Genomic DNA, 21,613 nt, shown 5'->3' on the forward strand with positions numbered 1-21,613 from the left:
AATGGCAGCATACCATTCGCCTTTTTCACCGCCTGCTGTACCTGCATGCCTACTTTCAATGACTTGTGTAAAATGACGCCCAGGTCTCATTGCACTTCCCCTTTTCCTAATGGGCCACCATTCAGATAATAATCTGTTTTCCTGTTCTTGCCACCAAAATGGATAACCTCACATTTATCCACATTAAATTGCATCTGCCATGAATTTGCCCACTCACCTAAACTATCCAAGTCACCCTGCATCCTCTTAGCATCCTCCTCACAGCTAACACTGCTGCCCAACTTCATGTCATCCGCAAACTTGGAGATGCTGCATTTAATTCCCTCATCTAAGTCATTAATATATATTGTAAACAACTGGGGTCCCAGCACTGAGCCTTGCGGTACCCCACTAGTCACTGCCTGCCATTCTGAAAAGGTCCCGTTTATTCCCACTATTTGCTTCCTGTCTGCCAACCAATTCTCTATCCACATCAATACCTTACCCCCAATACCGTGTGCTTTAAGTTTCCACACTAATCTCCTGTGTGGGACCTTGTCAAAAACCTTTTGAAAAGCTTCAAAAATACTTAAAACCAATAAGAACAATTACTAAAAGTGGAGAATGGGGCAGCTGTTTGTGGGAACAAATAAACAAATGTATAGTTCCCCTGGTCCTCACCTACCACCCCACCAGCCTCTGTGTCCAACATATAATTCTCCATAACTTCCGCCACCTCCAACGGGATCCAACCACTAAGCACATCTTTCCCTCCCCCTCCCCGCTTATCCGCAGGGATTGCTCCCTACGCAACTCCCTTGTCCATTCGTCCCCCCCCCCATCCCTCCCCACTGATCTCCCTCCTGGCACTTATCCTTGTAAGCAGAACAAGTGCTAAACATGCCCTTACACTTCCTCCCTTACCACCATTCAGGGCCCCAGACAGTCCTTCCAGGTGAGGCGACACTTCACCTGTGAGTCGGCTGGGGTGATATACTGCATCCGATGCTCCCGATGTGGCCTTCTATATATTGGCGAGACCCGACGCAGACTGGGAGACCGTTTTGCTGAACATCTACGCTCTGTCCGCCAGAGAAGGCAGGATCTCCCAATGGCCACACATTTTAATTCCACATCCCATTCCCATTCTGATATGTCTATCCACGGCCTCCTCTACTGTAAAGATGAAGCCATACTCAGGTTGGAGGAACAACACCTTATATTCCCTCTGGGTAGCCTCCAACCTGATGGCATGAACATTGACTTCTCTAACTTCCACTAATGCCCCACCTCCCCCTCATACCCCATCCGTTATTTATTTTTATACACACATTCTTTCTCTCACTCTCCTTTTTCTCCCTCTGTCCCTCTGACTATACCCCTTGCCCATCCTCTGGGATCCCCCCCCCCCTTGGCTTTCTCCCCGGACCTCCTGTCCCATGATCCTCTCGTATCCCCTTTGCCAATCACCTGTCCAGCTCTTGGCTCCATCCCTCCCCCTCCTGTCTTCTCCTATCATTTTGGATCTCCCCCTCCCCCTCTCAAATCTCTTACTAACTCTTCCTTCAGTTAGTCCTGACGAAGGGTCTCGGCCTGAAATGTCCACCGTACCTCTTCCTAGAGATGCTGCCTGGCCTGCTGCGCTCACCAGCAACTTTGATGTGTGTTGCCTATATTAGTTTTGAATTTGTTTGTGTATCCACAAGTCAGATATTTTTCCTGTGGAAATAGCCTGTATTTCCCAAATCATGCCAATAGGCAGGCAGTAGGGTAAGTGAGTCTATGTTTAATTGTGCAATGTTCTTTCTCCCTTTCATTTTATTGTCTTATAAAATTAAGAGAAGTATTGCAATGCAAGACAGTTATTTTATTAATGCAAGACACTCTTTACAAATTCAACCATCTTGGAATACAAAATGAGGCAGATTTCCATAATCAATAGGAAATGCCCATCAAAAATATGGCTCAATGAAATTTGCAAACTAAAAAGTCCAGTCTGGATTATATTACATTCCTGTTTGCATGGTAAAACCTGCAATATGTTTTAGCAGAATGCAGCTAACACCACATTTCAAAATGAAAAACAATCCAACAAACACATGGATCAATTTACATCTATTACAAGTTTGTCAGCATTTTTGTTTACAAATGTTCATCAAATTGAAATAAATCATTAATATTGTCTGTCCACAAGTCTATGCTGTTGTGTCCATAAGTAAGTTTCTCATCAATGCATTACAAATATTTTCATAACCACATTTAAGTAGCACAAGTGCAATATAATCCCTGCAAAGTTAATATTGTCATCTTTTATTAAAATAGAATGTTTACTGTAGTGTCCTTCTACAGTTATAGACTAATTAAAAATACAAAAGGAAATTTTTAGTCAGGCTCTTAGGGTACAGTTAATTAAAACATGAAAATCGAATACATACAAATTGGGCGTAACTGTATAGGATGAAGCAGCACAAGGGTCTGCCACAGCTGAGAAGTCTTCTCCAAAAATCCAGATGCAATTGTTCAGATGATTTTATTGTGCTGCTAACATTTTGGTTATAATTTTGAGATCATGGGGCTGGATAGCAAGGATATGTTGGGCCAAACCATGAGGCTGGCTGAACCAATGGTCAGTTCATCAGTGGTGGGACATTTGAAGGCCAATAATAAAAATACATAGATACTTTGAAATTTTAAATCTATGGTTTTAAAAATGCCAGAGGACATTTCACAACAAATGACTTACTACCTAAATGCTTACAATCTTGATACAGAGACTAAGACATGCCACATTTAAAAGGAACATATGCCTATTTTCTTAAAAATTTAATACACATTTAATGTCATTTTTGTCTTTCTAATTGGACTACAGCTACCACTAGTAATTTACATTTTGTATATAAAAATGTACTTAAATTTTTCAGCCTGGGAGGTCATATTCAGATACGAATGGAATACCATAGTGTTTGTGAGTAATGATAATCATAAGCAACATCAAGCAGTTCTGAGGTAGATATTGGCATCCTAATGAAAAGGCACAAGGCAGTACTCAAAGACAGTAAGTGGTGTTGCAGGTGTCCTTTGAACCTCCACCAAGAAGGAAAATAATATCTCCCCAGCATTTCCAAAGATTCACATTTTTGTAAAGGAATGTAGGAGTGAAATGCTAAAAAACCAAATGGTAAAACTGTACCAAAGCAATCACTGTTGCAGTTACAGTGAACAGGTGTCAACAAAATTCTGCTAAAACTACAATCATGTAGTATAAAGAGACTATCTGAAAAATTGTGTTATACTTAAAACTTTGAAAGAGGCAATTAGGTAACATCTATTCAATTTGTTATCTTGAATATGAATTCCTCCCTTCCTTGTGCCTCTATATTACTAGGAATTACTGCATTTTGCAATCTAAACAAAATAACACTGCCCTTTAACATTAAAGGAAATATTTCTAGTCTAAAAAAAGTTCATTCATATTCTTGGCAGCTGCAGAAAACAAAATAAATCTTAAAGTAAGGTAGAATCATTATCATGAGAATGAGGTAAAAGAATTATCAGCATGACTGAGCATTTTTGATATGCTTTAAACAATGAAATACTCCCCAAGTTGACTAATTTCAATTCTACTTCAACCATTTACACTTAGTGGTCAATTTTACCACATGCACCTGCTCATTAATTCAAATATCTAACCAGCCAATTACTCAATGCATAAAAGCATGCAGATTTGGTCAAGGGATTCAGTGGTTGTTCAGACCAAACCTCAGAATGGGAAACAAATTTCATCCAAGTCGGTTTGACTGTGAAATAAATGATTGTTCATTTCAGATGGGGTGGTTTGAGTATCTCAGAAGCTGCTGATTTCCTGGGATTCTAACACACGTCTCTAGAAATTACAGAGAATGGTGTGAAAAACGAAAGACGCAAGTAGCAGTTCTGCAGGCGAAATTGCCTTATTAATGGAGAGGTTGGAGAACAGCTAGCCTGGTTCAAACTGACAGGAAGGTGCCCATAACTCAAATAAACACATGTTACAACAGTGGTGTGCAGAACAGCACCTCTGAACACACAACACATCAAGTTTTGAAGTGAATGGGCGACAGCAGCAGAAGACCACAAACACACTCAGTGGCCACTGCAAGTACCTCTCTAGACACTTGCAACAAGGGCCTCATCTTGGTTATCAGTGATTTCAAACCATTCAAAAAAATAAAATTGTTGGTTCTGTAAACAGGAACACGGAAACAAAGCATGCTAAACATTTTGTATCACTAGATTAGGCCTCAACAGCAGTGCTAAGAAAGATGTCAGCACAACGCAGGAGATTTGTTTAAGAGGAATAATACCCATATTGAGTGTTCGCAGCTATGAAGTGATATTGAAGGAACTGGAAATATTCTTTGAGAGCAGAGAGGGTTAGGAAACAAGGAACATGAATTGTAGAAAACACAATGTCCTTTGTTGAGGGGAAACTCAGCTCATCATTAAGTACTAACTGCATTTGCATCTACTGCTTTTTTTGTGGGAAATAGTTTCACACTGATCACTCCTTGTAGTCTTTACTCTGTACATCCTAGATGTTCTGCTGTCTGACTTTCAACACTTTGACCAACATCCAATCTATCAATACTTTATAATTATCAAATTATCTAAAGTATATGCCAGCAAATACAATAGTTAATCTAATTTCTTAGTCCAAAACCTTGAACCCCTTAATTTACTGGTGAACTTGTGCTAGAGACCTGACACCTAACACCTAGAATTCCACAAAATAACTCTGACGTTATATAGCCAAAAACATACAACTGTGATAAAATTGTTTATATTCCAGACCTATTGTTAGAAAAGCTAAACATTCCCAAAATCGATCTATTTCTCAGACAATACAGATTACCTTTCTCTTGAGTTGAAATACATCTGCCACATGATCTTTGTAATTTAACGCTTTGTAACTGTAATATGCCTTCAACTTTCAGTATTATAAACTTACCACCAACCATCTGGTAATTTATTTATATATAATCATCAAGTCCCTCAGTACAAATCCTTGTGGAATATTTGTTTTCAATAAAGGAAATCTACAAAATTTCAAAGCTTTTTAGTGGAGGTGGAAGGAAGCAATTTCTGCAGGAAACTGATCAGTAACAAGAGGATACCGATTTATATTGTGACAAAAGGAACAAGGGTTTTTTAAAAAATCAAACTAAAGGTTAAGATGAGTAACAACTGAACGTAATGAAAGCACATTACATATACTTTTCAAACAACAATTCAGCTCAAGACTGATTTGCAGAGTAAAAGCTGGGATGTGGGACTAAAATGGCAAATGATTTCAGAAGTCACACAGCACAACAGGAAATTGGTCTCAACCTGTAATGAAGGCATTTAGATCCCAGCACAGTAAAGCACATGAATAGGCTCTCTGGCCCACAATGTCTGTGCTGGACCTAATGCTGTTCAAAAAGAAAACTCTAACTCCTTTCAAAAATCTTTCTAGTTATGCCAGTATTAAATTAATAATTATAGAAAGTATTATCATTTTCTTATGTAACTATTAGACTTCCCACTCTCTTTATATCTCTGTTTTCTAAAACTATTGCGCTTCCGTTCATATGGTACACCACTGGTGTCTTCCACAGCTGTTGGATTTTGAAACTGTCTTCCATCACCATCCCTCCTATTGGCTGAAGTTCTTTCACAAAGTCTATTCTCACTCATATGGTACCTTTGGTTTTCAACTTTTATCTGAAAATTTTCAAGCCCACCAAGACCTACATTCATTTCAGATCTCTGTACAATTCTGTCTCTAGTAGGTGGTTTTCGATCTGCCTTTGTGGCTACTTCACTGGTCCTGTCAATGTCGTTATCATACAAGTAGTTTGTGTCTCTTGATGGCCATGGCTTGCCTTGTTTATCTTTCCTACTCATTTCCCTTTCTTCCTGCGTATGGATGTGTGGATTACATCGAAGTACATTCCTTTCTGAGGGACTATCATCTTTTGTGTAGTCACTCGTGTCTCTTGAAGTCCGTTTGTGAAAATGCCCAGGTTTATAGCACAAGGTGCCAGGCATCTTATAATTATTCCTAGAATTCCGATTCCTGGAGGTGACTGCTACAGACTGCTGCTCTACACTATCAACTTTTGATTTATCAATGCTTTGAGGAGCTAAATCACCTTTGGATATTGCCTCTGTGTGCAGACTCTCCGAATTACTTGCAAGATTCTGTGACTCGATATTCTTTGGATCAACACTAGAAAGCCCAGTAGTAGAAATTATGCTTGCTTTCTCTAGCTGTATTTCTCTTTTAAGGACTGGGTGTTGCTTTACATATTCTTCATGGGGACGAGGAGCTGACTGCTGCTTATCACTTGAGGGATGCAAGTCTCTGATATTATCAACAGTTTCTGGAAGTAGCTGAGGATCTTTCAAAAACTCAGACTGAACCTGAGAAAGCCTACCCTTCCCTGCATGGCTGATTTCTAGTGGCTCTTTTTCCAATTCATCCAAGTTGAGACTTTCAGTGCTGTCAGAAATCTGTGCACATTGATGTGGTGCACCAACCTTCTGCTCAGTTGGACATACTGAGGTCCCACCACTTACTTGTAATGGATATGCATGTCCTTGTACATTCATGTACATAGGATGAAAATTGAAAGGGTGCATGTGTGCAGTCTGAGGAATTAAATTCTGGGGTGGAGGTGCAGCCCATCCAGAAGGCTGTGTTCCATCCAATATCAAATTAGGAAAATGGCATGGGAAAAGAGGATGAAAATTTTGTGGGGCTTGTAAAAGGTTTGATGAGACTGGGACAGATTTGCTTTCATGAGGCAGATGTGTGGCAGCTGCTTGTGGAGATACTGAATGGCCAGTGTCATCACTGACATCTGACCGATTTTCTTGAGTATTTGACATGGGCAACGGGGCTCCAGCATCCTCATTCCGCATCTGCCCAGCCATCGCCTGGAACTGAGGGCTTGCATGGAATATCGGAGGAGGACACCCAGCGTACATTCCACAATGTTTCAAATAAGCCTGATTCAGTGGATAAAGATACGAAAATGGTGGCCACCATGGAAAACTGTAAGCCTAGAAAAGAAAATGGTTGATGTGAAAAAGTGTGATCACCAACATGATTGACTTCTTCCACAGCAACTTCCATCCTGCAAGCTATCAGCATGAAACTAACATTCCTTGGTGAGAAACTAATGATTCCCTCTTTCCCCAAGGCATACAAGGAAGTAGTTATCCAAGGTCCTCCTGCTCATTACTATCCAATTAAATTTCCAATTAAATTTACTAGGGTATAGACAATAGACAGCAGCAGATTTGCAGTACAATGTATGAATAGCTTCCTACTCTTACTGGCCAGGCACACACAGGAATAGCCATTTATGAGCAGTGCATTAAAATTAGTACCACAGTTAAATGTCATGCTAAAGAGGTGAACCATTAAAGTAGCAGTGATAGTTTCCTTTCATGCAAAAGCGATTATACTACAGAGGACTACAATGATCACAAAGTGTAAAACAACTTATTGAACAAAACCTAAATATTCAGGAATTAAGGTTAGTCCACAAAGCCAAGGCAGTAAAGCCAACATGCCTCCTATGGCTAATAATTTCCTACTATGAATGACAGTAAAGTCACAATAAGCTGGCTTACCTTAACACCAAGGTTGTAGAAAAAGCGTAGAATGCTTTTATCTATTTGAAGAATGAAAAAAAATTACTTTTTCATGAAATGGAAATGATCATCAAATTTGTGCACATTTTATTAAATGTTCTAATGTTTTTTAAATTTATTAAAGCACCACTCTGGAGTCCTTTGAATGCTTTTATATTATACATGTTCAAAAGCAAAATCAAAAAAACAATCAGTAGATGCAAGGAGCAGCAGGAAAACAGAGTGGCAGTCAGTGATCTGCACCGATCTTACGGAATGGTTATAATATACAAAATGGTTTATGCTTACGCCCACTGATCCTGTGTTCTAAGCTCCAAAGAGGCCCATTTCCACTAAATCTCACTTTCATTCTTTAAATCATACAAGAGAACCTTCATCAGACCATTTCTAAGTATGCAAACAAGAACTGTATCCTGGCACTTGCTAACTGCACAACTTATTGTTGATTTCCAGTTGTATGTGATTATGAAAACTCTTCCATTCAAACACTGACTGGCTAAATGTGCATTTCAAACATCCACTCTATTTTTACTTTTAATTGCAATTTTTTTTTCTTTTGAAACTCTTGGCCATTACTTGACATATGCTGGAAAAGAATTCACAATAATTTTGCAAGTTAAAAATATCTGATACTGTATATCAAAAAAAAAACACAGCATTTACCATCCGGAAGGTCTGCCCCACTCTTGTTATACGAATACACAGGTGCATTAGTGAGGTACTCGCCCCTTTCATTCACAGCAAATCCAGGGTATAATACATCAAAAGTGCCTGGAATCTGAGCTGTCGGCATCCGTGACAGATTAGGTCCAAGGAAAGGGGAATTAAGTGCCTTCATCTGGACTGAGTTCATTGGAGCCTGCGATACAGCTGGACTGGGAGTCACTGCGGATGAAGTTGTAGATGGAATGACTGTCTGTGATGAATTTTCTGTCAAATAATAGAAACTATTTTCATTTTATTATTTAAAATTTTGAAAATGTTAGTCAAATCAGAGCGGCTGTGATCCATCACAGAATTCAGAAACATAGTTCCAAATAATAACTTTATGTATATAGCACCTTTCATACATTAAGATGCAGACTTAAAGTGCAATTGTAAAGATAACCAATATAGTCATAAAAATACAAGACAGACATTCTACAGAATAAAATAAATTGAATATACCAAATTATATAATCATTAATAGACATTAAGTAGGCCAAATTTAAAAAGATAGGTTTTCAGAAGTGTTTTGAAACATTCCCCAGAACTAGCCAGGTGTACCTCAGTCAGTAGATAACTTCAGAATTTTGGGCATAAGAGCAAAAGGCTGCATCACCAGTTCTTATATGCTTGGCTCTAGGAACATTAAGCAAATCAGTATTTGCAGTTCTAACATTATGATTAGGCTATGAGGATAGACACTCAAAAATATATGGGAGAGCTTGATTATTCAGAGCCTTGTACATAACTAAGAGCATTTTAAAGTTTATCCCAAAGGACGCAGATAACCAGCGTAATGATACTAAAAACCAGTGAAATGTGCTCAAATTTTCAATTTTTGGTTAAGATTCTTGCTGCCGTATTTTGAACAAACTGCAGTCATTTTATAGCTTTCTTAGCAGTCCTGAAAAGAGTGCGTTAGTGATCTAATTGGCTAACAAAGCTGTTTCAATTTTTTACATGTTGAGATGTTATAAGAAATATAACACTTACAATGTTACTTAAATGCAAGAATACAGTCTTTAGTATTATGATTAATGTGTGATTTGAAATTTAGCTGAGTCAGTGAATTCTTTCCTTCTGACTGATTTGTAAAGCTAGATGATCAAGGTTAATTCTAAGATTCACACTTTTTATTATTGCTACCAAAATTTCTGTTTTTTTTCCCCTTAATTTAAGGAAATTTGAACTCATCCATTCTGTAATATGAGTAAGACACCGGACCAGAGAGCTTAGAGCCTCAGAGTCACCTGGCATAATTGACAAATACAGTTGTGTGTCATCTGTGTAGCTATGGTAATTCACTTGTGTTTTGAAGTAATCTGACCTAATAGGAGCATATAGAATGAGAACAACAATGGGCCAAGAATTGATCCTTGCAGCATTCCAACATAATGACAGGAATTGAGTAATTAGCTAATTATTTGACTCAACGAGGTTAACCAAACATATACTCCAGAACCAAGCTTTAAAAATTAGAGAAAAATTGCACTTTGCTACAAGAAAATAACAAATACAGTGGAATCTTGTTAATTAGGCCATTGATTAATTGGGACAACCACTTACTTGGGACACTCTTAAAGAACAAAAACTAATCGAGAAAATAGCAGGGATTCCCTTTGTTTATTTGGGACACTATGCCATTTAATTGGGACAAGAGATTGTTGCCAAACAGTTTCTAACTAGCATCACTCACAGGTACTTCTATGGCTGTTAAGACACTACACTATGCTTAGAGCAAACAGTTTTTAACTAGCCTCAATTACGTATGTGTGTGTTCAAAAAGCAGTGATTTTGTCACTGACAATTGGCGAGAAATAAGCAATGAGACAATTCAGAACTGTTTTGCTCACCACAGGCCAGAAACAGCCGGGAGTGGAAATGAAATGATTTCACTAATTCAGTGAGTTAGGAACTACGACCAATTTGAAGGTATCAACAACCATCTCAAATATTTTCATGAAAATGAAGATTTGGAGAATGCAGGCATTCTAGAGAGACATTTGCACTAGGTGTCTGTGCTGATTTTATTCATTTAAGGCCAATCAAAAGAACACGGCAGCACACACTGGATGAATTTCTCTAGCAATAACTAATGAAAATTAATATACAATTTTATAGTACTGCATTGGTCTTGGTAATGTTCTGTATTTAATTAAAATATAATTTGTTACCAATTAAACAATCATTTATCTCTTTTATTTAATATCTTTTTCACCATTTTCACGAAACTTTGGCTAATTGGGGCAATCACTTAATTGGACCAAAATGTACTGGTCCTAATGTGTCCCAGTTAACTGGAATCCACTGTACTTTGTTATTAAAATCATATCACTGACTATTTTTGAATTTGTTATATATGCGTTACTTAAGTCATTTAAACTCAATACATTGAGAATGTTCCAATTTTGGCAATACAGTACATCTGAGCACTCCAACCCACAAAACAGATCTAAAATAGCTCAAAAGCAAATAATAGATCCTCTTATGAAATATATATTGATATAGAGTATTTACTATCCAGGCCCTCCCCAGATTACACTGCAACTTATGGACTCTCTGTGCATATGAGCAAGTGCTTGGGAGACCAACTGCTTGGATGTGAATGGATTCGCCAGCTGCTTCCACCGCAGTGACGGGGCATTTCCACATGCTTTCTCTCCCTGCCCTCTCCTTCTCCCGATCTGCAACAATCAGGAGCTGTGCCAAGCCAAGCCAAGCCAAGCAGAGTTGGACTGCCGAGCAGACTCCCCTCGCTTGCTCACTCACTGAACCAGCGAGGCTGGCTGGCAGCCACTCTCTCTGTGCCTGCACTCTCTCCATCACAGCTGTTTCTACAATTATCACCCACACACAGTTTTTGTTCATTTCTGGATTACAGGTCATGAGCAGTTCCCTGGAATGGAACCCTGCTGCAACCTATATAATTATACTTCCGCGTATAACTCAAGATTAAAAGAGATTAAATTTCTAAATTTGGATGGTTTTCTAACATTCTCAGTTAGTAAAGTGAAATCTGAATTGCTCTCCCAGCCTTTGAACTTTCGTTGGAAAATCTGTTCATTTCACAATTTGTGAAATGTATTAACATATCTCTAGCCAGTTAAGGATTGTAAATATGCTTTAACATATTACCAGCTGATTGACTTGGCGAACATGTTGGAACTTCAGATGGAGTCGCTACTGGTGCTGAGGCAGAAGAATATGGTGTTTGCTGATCCAATTGAAGATTGGGGTCTACCTTTTCCGCTTTGGTGTGAGGAGCCTTCTCCGGAATGATCTTCAGGACAAAAATTTTTTTAATAATATTTCTGAAAAATCTATGCAATTTTACTCCCCAAGATCTACAACATCAATGAACCTTGAACACCTCATGAATGACTGCAATGTGGGTGAAACATCAGGAAGGTACGAACCACCAGGTCACAGATGGGATTCAGCCAAACCAAAACAAGTCTTCAAAGTATGTTCACATTGTGCAAGTCCAGAACTTCCTGGCAGTTCTGGGGGGTTGCAACCTGTTACTACACTCCATTGCAGTATTCATCATGGAACCCAACAAGTCACTGATGGAATCACTATTCTGATTCACACAATGACCTGGTATTTGTTCTGAAACCCCACTAATTTCAATGGAGATTCTATTCTCACAGATTAACAGGGGAAGACACTTACACAATATGAGTGAGGTTGATTTTCTGGAGCATGTTAATATTAAGGGAGAGGAGGTGTTGGAGTTGTTAAAATACATTAGGATGGATAAGTCCCCGGGGCCTGATGGAATATTCCCCAGGCTGATCCACGAGGCGAGGGAAGAGATTGCTGAGCCTCTGGCTAGGATCTTTATGTCCTCGTTGTCCACGGGAATGGTACCGGAGGATTGGAGGGAGGCGAATGTTGTCCCTTTGTTCAGAAAAGGTAGTAGGGATAGTCCGGGTAATTATAGACCAGTGAGCCTTACGTCTGTGGTGGGAAAGCTGTTGGAAAAGATTCTTAGAGATAGGATCTCTGGGCACTTAGAGAATCATGGTCTGATCAGGGACAGTCAGCATGGTTTTGTGAAGGGCAAATCATGTCTAACAAGCCTGATAGAGTTCTCTGAGGTGGTGACCAGGCATTTAGATGAGGGTAGTGCAATGGATATGATCTACATGGATTATAGTAAGGCATTTGACAAGGTTCCACATGGTAGGCTTATTCAGAAGTCAGAAGGCATGGGATCCAGGGAAGTTTGGCCAGGTGGATTCAGAATTGGATTGCCTGCAGAAAGCAGAGGGTCATGGTGGAGGGAGTACATTCGGATTGGAGGATTTTGACTAGTGGCGTCCTATAAGGATCGGTTCTGGGACCTCTACTTCCAGTGATTTTTACTAACGACCTGAATGAGGAGGTAGAAGGGCGGTTTGGCAAGTTTACAGATGACACAAAGGTTGGTGGTTGTTGTGGATAGTGTAGATGATTGTCGAAGATTGCAGAGAGACATTGATAGGATGCAGAAGTGGGCTGAGAAGTGGCAGATGGAGTTCAACCTGGAGAAGTGTGAGGTGGTACACTTTAGAAGGACAAACTCCACGGCAGAGTACAAAGTAAATGGCAGGATACTTGGTAGTGTGGAGGAGCAGAGGGATCTGGGGGTACATGTCCACAGATCCCTGAAAGTTGCCTCATAGGTAGGTAGGGTAGTTAAGAAAGCTTATGGAGTGTTAGCTTTCATAAGTCAAGGAATAGAGTTTAAGAGTCGTGGGGTAATGATGCAGCTCTATAAAACTCTGGTTAGGCCATACTTGGAGTACTGTAAACACGAGGAATTCTGCAGATGCTGGAAATTCAAGCAACACACATCAAAGTTGCTGGTGAACGCAGCAGGCCAGGCAGCATCTCTAGGAAGAGGTACAGTCGATGTTTCAGGATGAGACACGAACATAGGTAGGCAGGGATTGAACAAGGGGGGATAAAACCGTGTCGAGGTGTGCAGAAACAAGTTCGGTGGGGCAGGAGCAAGCTGAGATAATGGGTCTGCCTGGACGGGCAGGTTTGTGGATCTCGGGTAGGAGATAGAAACAGGAAGTGCGAGGTGTGGGAACTATAAGGTTGGTAGCAGTGGATGGGAGATCCCCTGAGCGGATAAAGTCAGTGATGGTGTGGGAGACAATGGCCTGGTGCTCCTTAGTGGGGTCACGATCTCGGCCTGAAACGTCGACTGTACCTCTTCCTGGAGATGCTGCCTTGGAGTACTGTGTCCAGTTCTGGTCACCTCACTATAGGAAGGATGTGGAAGCATTGGAAAGGGTAGAGAGGAGATTTACCAGGATGCTGCCTGGTTTAGAGAGTATGCATTATGATCAGAGATTAAGGGAGCTAGGGCTTTACTCTTTGGAGAGAAGGAGGATGAGAGGAGACATGATAGAGGTGTACAGGATAATAAGAGGAATAGATAGAGTGGACAGCCAGCGCCTCTTCCCCAGGGCACCACTGCTCAATACAAGGGGATATGGCTTTAAGGTAAGGGGTGGGAAGTTCAAGGGGGATATTAGGGGAAGGTTTTTTACTCAGAGAGTGGTTGGTGCATGGAATACACTGCCTGAGTCAGTGGTGGAGGCAGATAAACTAGTGAAATTTAAGAGACTACTAGACAGGTATTTGGAGGAATTTAAGGTGGGGGCTTATATGGGAGGCAGGGTTTAAGGGTCAGCACAACATTGTGGGCCGAAGTGCCTGTACTGTACTGTGCTGTACTGTTCTATGTTCTAAACATTGTTTTGCTTCAGTTTAGAATTTCTTTCATTATTTCTGAATAAATAGCTATTTTTATTATTTGGAAGCTATTAGTATTGCAGTAAATATCTGTGAATATCAAAAACATCCAAAAGCTTCAAAATTCTGTAACAACGCGACAAAAGACAAAGAAGCCCCACCTCCAACCACAAGTGAAACCAGGAGCATTTCCAAGCAGGACCTATTCACTAAGCCGCCTGTAGCGCAGTTGTAGTTTAGATACTGCCACCGACCTCAGGGTTCAGAAGACCAGCAAGGCCAGCCTTCTGCATCCCAGCTCTGCATAGGGCAGCAATATCTAAACCCACAGCATTTCGTTACAAAGTTCACAATCCATGCAATTGCGGCAGAATCACTCATATTTTCCATTTTTAATAATTAATAATCATTAATTAGTGATTTATTTATCCTTTGTTGCTGATATAATGCACTCGACCTATCCCATTCAATGCCATACCCCATCTCTCTAACAAGGTACCGTTTTCACTGTAAGTAAATACTGATTTAACAGTACAGCATTTGGTTTACTAATACCATTAAATTGAAGTACATTTATTTTTTCAGCAGTTTTGTTAATACATTGTATATTTATCCATCTTAATCAATGCAAATTGCTTAATTTTAAATTCTTTCTGAAGATGTGAGCACTGCTCACAAGATCAGCATTTCATCTCTACCTCCAATAACTTTCAAGTGGTGGTGCGCCACCTTCACTACTAGCAGCTGTTGGAAACCAGTTTTTTTTAAATAATACTTTTTATAAGATTTGTACTTTTTAAACACGTATTTTTCACACACTGGTAGAAAGCGGTACAGTAGCTAAACTAACGGTTTGTCACCTTTCTCATTTTTCATTGGCTAAGTATTAGCACGTTACCCACGTGATGTAATTGTTTCAATTATATAGACTATTAACTAATTTAATCCTGTCTAAGGAATTTCTTACCCATAAATGCGATAGTTTTTTAAAAATTCCTTTGTCTTACCCCTTAGCATTAATTCCCCGCTTGGCATCATTTCTCAGCTCTTTATTTAGTTTGCTTTGTACTTGTATGTTTGTACGTACTTTAAAATAAACTGATATCTAGGAATTAAGGCGGCTCACCATTTTTGACTCCTGGAAGAACCCCCAAGGATCAGAAATTAAGCAGAGAACCAACACAGCTAACCTAGAACCACAATTCTTTCCTGAATGTCAAACATCTTAAAATGGTTTCTCCACAAGCTTGGAAGCTCAGTGTTTCCATTTGACCTGCTGCTTCTGCATACAGAAGATTCCATGAAATCATAACAAAAAATTTTGCATCATACTCACATCAAAAGCAGGCAGAGATTTCTCAACTCGCAGGTGAATATTAGTTGATATTTTAGCTTCATTCATCCCTGGTTCAGCCTTCACTGAAGGATTAGTGCCGGTACATTCTGCATTCCTCTGATCAGATTCTAGACTTCGAATATTCTTTCTACAAGTGAGATTGCAATGAAGCAAGATCTCAAAGATCATGTAAAACACACATTCTTTTTCACATCACAGTGATAGGTTTACAACAAACATCACAATAAACTGTATGAAAGGACAAGCATGATGTGTTCTATCTCTGACAGATACGCCAACAAATTCTCTACTTAAATTAGCTTCACTCAAAGACAGACAGTAATCTTCCAGAGGAAGTTCAATAAATTAGTGCTGCTGCTGCCTGGTTTATCCTTTGATTTCGAAGTTCAAGGTTCATTTTGTTACCAAAGTATGTATACATTATACAACCTTGAGATTTGCCTGCTTAACAGGCAGCCACAAAACAAGAAACCCAAAACAATCTAATTTAAAAGAAAAGACCAACAGCCAATGCAAAGAGAAAAAAATAAATCAAATCATACACAATAAAGCAAGCATCAGCATTCAGATCAAAACTGAGTCCATAAACCCAAAGCTGGGAACAGCCACAGGAGGCCCACAGATACGCTCAGTCCACACAGTACTTGCAGAAAAGAGTGAACAAAAGCTATTGAAATATTCTTCCATTCAGTTTCAAAGATTCAGAAATATGAAAAATTCCACACACAAGTTGTAGTATTTCCAAGATACAAGAATCTATGAAAAGCTTACTGCTCATTCCAAGATTTAGTTAATGAGTTCTTCCTAGCACATTATATCATCTTAACTGTCACTAAAAGACACGGCTCGACGTATAAACGATGTTGCATCACTTACTTGGAGAGTTCCGGGAAGTCCTCCAGTCGCCCCACATACTCTGCTGGTGACACTTTGGGTTGTTGACCTGAGCTGTGCAGCGTAGAGCTCTGCTGTCTGGCTACCTTTGCTTGATGTAGACGTGGCGGTAAGTTTGACTGCAAGCGGTTTGGCTTACTTACAGAACTGCTCAAATTCTTCAGTCCCCTGAAGTCAACTTCTGTAAATATATGTTCTTAATTATTAGATTCCTTGGCCCAACATCCACAGTGATCAAGATGTCCATTTATGCACATCCCATTTGTCTGCTTTTAGTCCATATACTTTTAAACTTCTCCTATCCATATATCTGTCCAAATGCCTTATAAACATTGTAATTGTACCTACCTCTATCACCTCTTCATGCTGGATGTTTCATACACCATCATCCTCTGCATAGAAAACTTGCCTCTCAGATCTTCCCCTTCTCACCTTAAACCTTTTGGACTTCACACTTCTGAAAAGAAGTCTGACAATTTACCCTATGTATACCCCTTATAATTTTACAAACTACTGTAAGGTCACCACTCAGACTCCTTTGCCCTACAAAAGATAATCCCACCCATCCACACTCTCCCATACAATTCACTTTCTCAATCCAGGCAGCATATCTGTGAATCCCTTTTTTGCATCCTCTCTTGCAGCCAGAACTGCACACAATACTCCAAGAGCAGCCTAGCCAACGATCAGCACTACTATAATGTGAAATCCTAACTCCTACACCTAGTACTTCAGCTGACGAACTATGATACGTACTTTGATAATAAATTTACTCTGAACATGTCAACCTGATTCACCCCTTTCAGGGAAGTATGTGTTTGAACCCCAACATCTCTCCGTTCTGCAACATTTCTCAGGACCCTGTGTATATCCAGATCTGGTTTACTTTCTCAAAACAAAGTATTTTGTACTGGTTCAATCACCATTCCCTTGCCCACTTTTACAGTCGATCACAATTAGTTTCTTCTGACTCAGAGCACGTACAGTAAAATCAATAAATGACATGAACACTTCATAGTACACTTGTAGTTTCTGTTAACACCTCTGAACATTATCGTCCATGAGGACCTGTACTTGAATATTACAGGAAAGAATATCCTCTACACTTAACAAGCTCTTAAATATAATTTACAACAAAAGTAAGGTTTTACTGCCAACTTCTGAATCATACATCTATTCTTCCAGGGCAATTTAATATCTAGTGTTTTCTTACCAGAATTGACATTCAATGCCTTCTTAGTTCTTTTTCCTTGAACTCTGCTCCAGGTTCCCCTTTGAGAAGCTTGTGTTAGTGGCCTAAGGTTCTGAAGAGGTGTGCTATGTCTGAAGGTAAGAAATATTTAGGTACACTCAGTGGCCACTTTATTAGGTACACCTGCTCATTAATGCATAAATATCTAATCAGCCAATCGTGGCAGAAATGTCATGCATAAAATATATGCAGGCATGGTCAAGATCAGTTGTTGTTCAAACCAAACCAAACATCAGAACAGGGAAGAAATGTGATCTCACTGACTTTGACCATGGAATGGTTGTTAGTGCCAGACAGGTGGTTTAAGTATCTCAGAAACTGATCTCCCAGGATTTTCATGCTCAATAATCTCTAGAGTTTACACAGCACGGTATGAAAAAAACAAAAAACATCCAGTGAGCGGCCGTTCTGTCGGTGAAAATGCCTTGTTAATGAGAGAGGTCAGAGGAGGATAGCCAGGCTGGTTCAAGCTGACAGTAACTCAAATAACCATGTTACAACAGTGGTGTGCAGAAGAGCATCTCATCTCTGAACGCACAACACATTGAAACTTGAAGTGGATGGGCTACACCAGCAGAAGAACACGAGCATATGCTTAGTGGCCACTTTATTAGGTATAGGAGGTAACTAATGAAGTGACCACTAAGTTCATGTAAACAAATCTGCTTATGTTATCCTTGTTAAATATTTTTGTTGCACCTCCACTTGTTCTAGAACAGTACAGCACAGGCCCTTCAGCCCACAATGTTGTGCCGACCCTCAAACCCTGCCTGTCATACAAGCCCCCACCTTAAATTCCTCCAAATACCTGTCTAGTAGTCTCTTAAACTTCACTAGTGTATTTGCTTCCGCCACTGACACAGGGAGTGAATTCCACGCACCAACCACTCTCTGAGTAAAAAACCTTCCCCTAATATCCCCCTTGAACTTCCCACCCCTTGCTTTAAAACCATGTCCTCTTGTATTGAGCAGTGGTGCCCTGGGGAAGAGGCGCTGGCTATCCACTCTATCTATTCCTCTTATTATCCTGTACACCTCTATCATGTCTCCTCTCATCCTCCTTCTCTCCAAAGAGTAAAGCCCTAGCTCCCTTAATCTCTGATCATAATGCATACTCTCTAAACCAGGCAGCATCCTGGTAAATCTCCTCTGTAGCCTTTCCAATGCTTCCACATCCTTCCTATAGTGAGGCGACCAGAAATGGACACAGTACTCCAAGTGTGGCCTAACCAGAGTTTTATAGAGCTGCATCATTACATCACGACTGTTAAAATCTATCCCTCGACTTATGAAGGCTAACACCCCATAAGCTTTCTTACGTACCCTATCCACCTGTGAGGCAACTTCCAGGGGTCTGTGGACATGTACCCCCAGATCCCTCTGCTCCTCCACACTACCAAGTATCCTGCCATTTACTTTGTACTCTGCCTTGGAGTTTGTCCTTCCAAACTGTACCACCTCACATTTCTCCGGTTGAACTCCATCTGCCACTTCTCAGCCCACTTCTGCATCCTATCAATGTCTCTCTGCAATCTTTGACAATCCTCTACACTATCTACAACACCACCAACCTTTGTATCATCTGCAAACTTGCCAACCCACCCTTCTACCCCCACATCCAGGTCGTTAATAAAAATCACGAAAAGTAGAGGTCTCAGAACAGATCCTTGTGGGACACCACTAGTCACAATCCTCCAATCTGAATGTACTCCCTCCACCACGACCCTCTGCCTTCTGCAGGCAAGCCAATTCTGAATCCACCTGGCCAAATTTCCCTGGATCCCAAGCCTTCTGACTTTCTGAATAAGCCTACCGTGTGGAACCTTGTCAAATGCCTTACTAAAATCCATATAGATCACATCCACTGCACTACTCTCATCTATATGCCTGGTCACCTCCTCAAAGAACTCTATCAGGCTTGTTAGACACGATCTGCCCTTCACAAAGCCATGGTGACTGTCCCTGATCAGACCATGATTCTCTAAATGCCCAGAGATCCTATCTCTAAGAATCTCTTCCAACAGCTTTCCCACCACAGACGCAAGGCTCACTGGTCTATAATTACCCGGACTATCCCTACTACTTTTTTGGAACAAGGGGACAACATTCGCCTCCCTCCAATCCTCCTGTACCATTCCCGTGGACAACGAGGACATAAAGATCCTAGCCAGAGGCTCAGCAATCTCTTCCCTCGCCTCGTGGAGCAGCTTGGGGAATATTCCTTCAGGCCCCGGGGACTTATCCATCTTAATGTATTTTAACAACTCCAACACCTCCTCTCCTTTAATATCAACATGCTCCAGAACATCAACCTCACTCATATTGTCCTCACCATCATCAAGTTCCCTCTCATTGGTGAATACCAAAGAGAAGTATTCATTGAGGATCTTGCTCACTTCCACAGCCTCCATGCATATCTTCCCACCTTTATCTCTAATCGGTCCTACCTTCACTCCTGTCATCCTGTTTTTCTTCATATAACTGAAGAATGCCTTGGGGTTTTCCTTTACCCTACTCGCCAAGGCCTTCTCATGCCCCCTTCTTGCTCTTCTCAACCCCTTCTTGCTCTTCTCAACCCCTTCTTAAGCTCCTTTCTTGCCTCCCTATATTCCTCAATAGACCCATCTGATCCTTGCTTCCTAAACCTCATGTATGCTGCCTTCTTCCCCCGACTAGATTTTCCATCTCACTTGTCACCCATGGTTCCTTCACCCTACCATTCTTTATCTTCCTCACCAGGACAAATTTATCCCTAACATCCTGCAATAGATCTCTAAACATTGACCACATGTCCATAGTACATTTCCCTGCAAAAACATCATCCTAATTCACACCCGCAAGTTCTAGCCTTATAGCCTCATAATTTGCCCTTCCCCAATTAAAAATTTTCCTGTCCTCTCTGATTTTATCCTTTTCCATGATAATGCTAAAGGCCAGGGAGCAGTGGTCACTTTCCCCCAGATGCTCACCCACTGAGAGATCTGTGACCTGACCCGGTTCATTACCTAGTACTAGATCTAGTATGGCATTCCCCCTAGTCGGCCTGTCCACATACTGTGACAGGAATCCGTCCTGGACACATTTAACAAACTCTGCCCCATCTAAAGCCTTGGAACTAATCAGGTGCCAATCAATATTAGGGAAGTTAAAGTCACCCATGATAACAACCCTGTTATTTTTGCACCTTTCCAAAATCTGCCTCCCAATCTGCTCCTCTGTATCTCTGCTGCTACCAGGGAGCCTATAGAATACCCCCAATAGAGTAACTGCTCCCTTCCTGTTCCTGACTTCCACCCATACTGACTCAACAGAGGATCCTGCTACATTACCCACCCTTTCTGTAGCTGTAATAGTATCCCTGACCAGTAATGCCACCCCTCCTCCCCTTTTATTTTTTCTACAGTCTCCTTTTTCAATATAATCAATTAGTCATCAAAATTTTCAGTCACATTATGGAGATAGATCTGACATGAATTTAATCTGAGCCTATGAGTCTCAGCAAAATGCATTTGTGTGCCATTCACATTAACCTGTTAGTTAAATATAACGTGTTAATGTGAGTGGGGCGGCACGGTGACATAGTGGTTAGTGCAACACTTCACAATATCAGCAACTTGGGTTCAATTCCCTCTCCAGCCTGCAAGGAGTTTGTACGTTCGCCCTGTGACCACGTTTGGACCCACTGTCCAAAGATGTACCAGTTGATGGCTTAATTGGTCATTGTAAACTGTCCTATGATTTGGCTAGGATTAAATCAGGGGTCTGCCGGGCAGCGCAGCTTTAAGCCAAGAAGGGCCTGTTCTGCGCTGTATCTCAATAAGAATACAATATATGCATGCAGATTCCAATTCGTACATAAAGTAGCTTAGTGTTCTATAAATATAGGTGATACAAACATTAAGGTGACTATCAAAGAATATTGTTGCTTCTGAATAAGAAGTACAGAGAAATGTGACATTCAGTTTAAGCCCTGCCACGCTTGTAATAAA

The 21,613-nt window shown here is 40.4% G+C and overlaps 1 protein-coding gene across 2 annotated transcripts in view; it reads right to left on the reverse strand.

Moving 5' to 3' along the window:
- Window positions 1–1,809: 1,809 nt before the first annotated feature.
- otud4 (OTU deubiquitinase 4) overlaps window positions 1,810–21,613 on the reverse strand; it is a 72,667-nt gene continuing 52,863 nt past the window's right edge. The window contains exons 12-18 of one of the 2 annotated variants that reach the window (XM_063046436.1): window positions 17,586–17,695; window positions 16,355–16,553; window positions 15,458–15,605; window positions 11,503–11,647; window positions 8,326–8,547; window positions 7,642–7,682; window positions 1,810–7,065 (exon numbers count right to left, since the gene is read on the reverse strand). In XM_063046436.1, coding sequence (XP_062902506.1) covers window positions 5,512–7,065; window positions 7,642–7,682; window positions 8,326–8,547; window positions 11,503–11,647; window positions 15,458–15,605; window positions 16,355–16,553; window positions 17,586–17,695 — 2,419 coding nt within the window. In that variant the 3' untranslated portion in view covers window positions 1,810–5,511. Of the gene's footprint in view, window positions 7,066–7,641; window positions 7,683–8,325; window positions 8,593–11,502; window positions 11,648–15,457; window positions 15,606–16,354; window positions 16,554–17,585; window positions 17,696–21,613 lie in introns of both variants that reach the window. The other variant, XM_063046435.1, reaches the window with a different exon arrangement.

The sequence above is a fragment of the Mobula hypostoma genome, chromosome 4 (genome assembly GCF_963921235.1).
Source record: "Mobula hypostoma chromosome 4, sMobHyp1.1, whole genome shotgun sequence".
In the NCBI taxonomy this organism is placed as follows: domain Eukaryota; kingdom Metazoa; phylum Chordata; class Chondrichthyes; order Myliobatiformes; family Myliobatidae; genus Mobula; species Mobula hypostoma.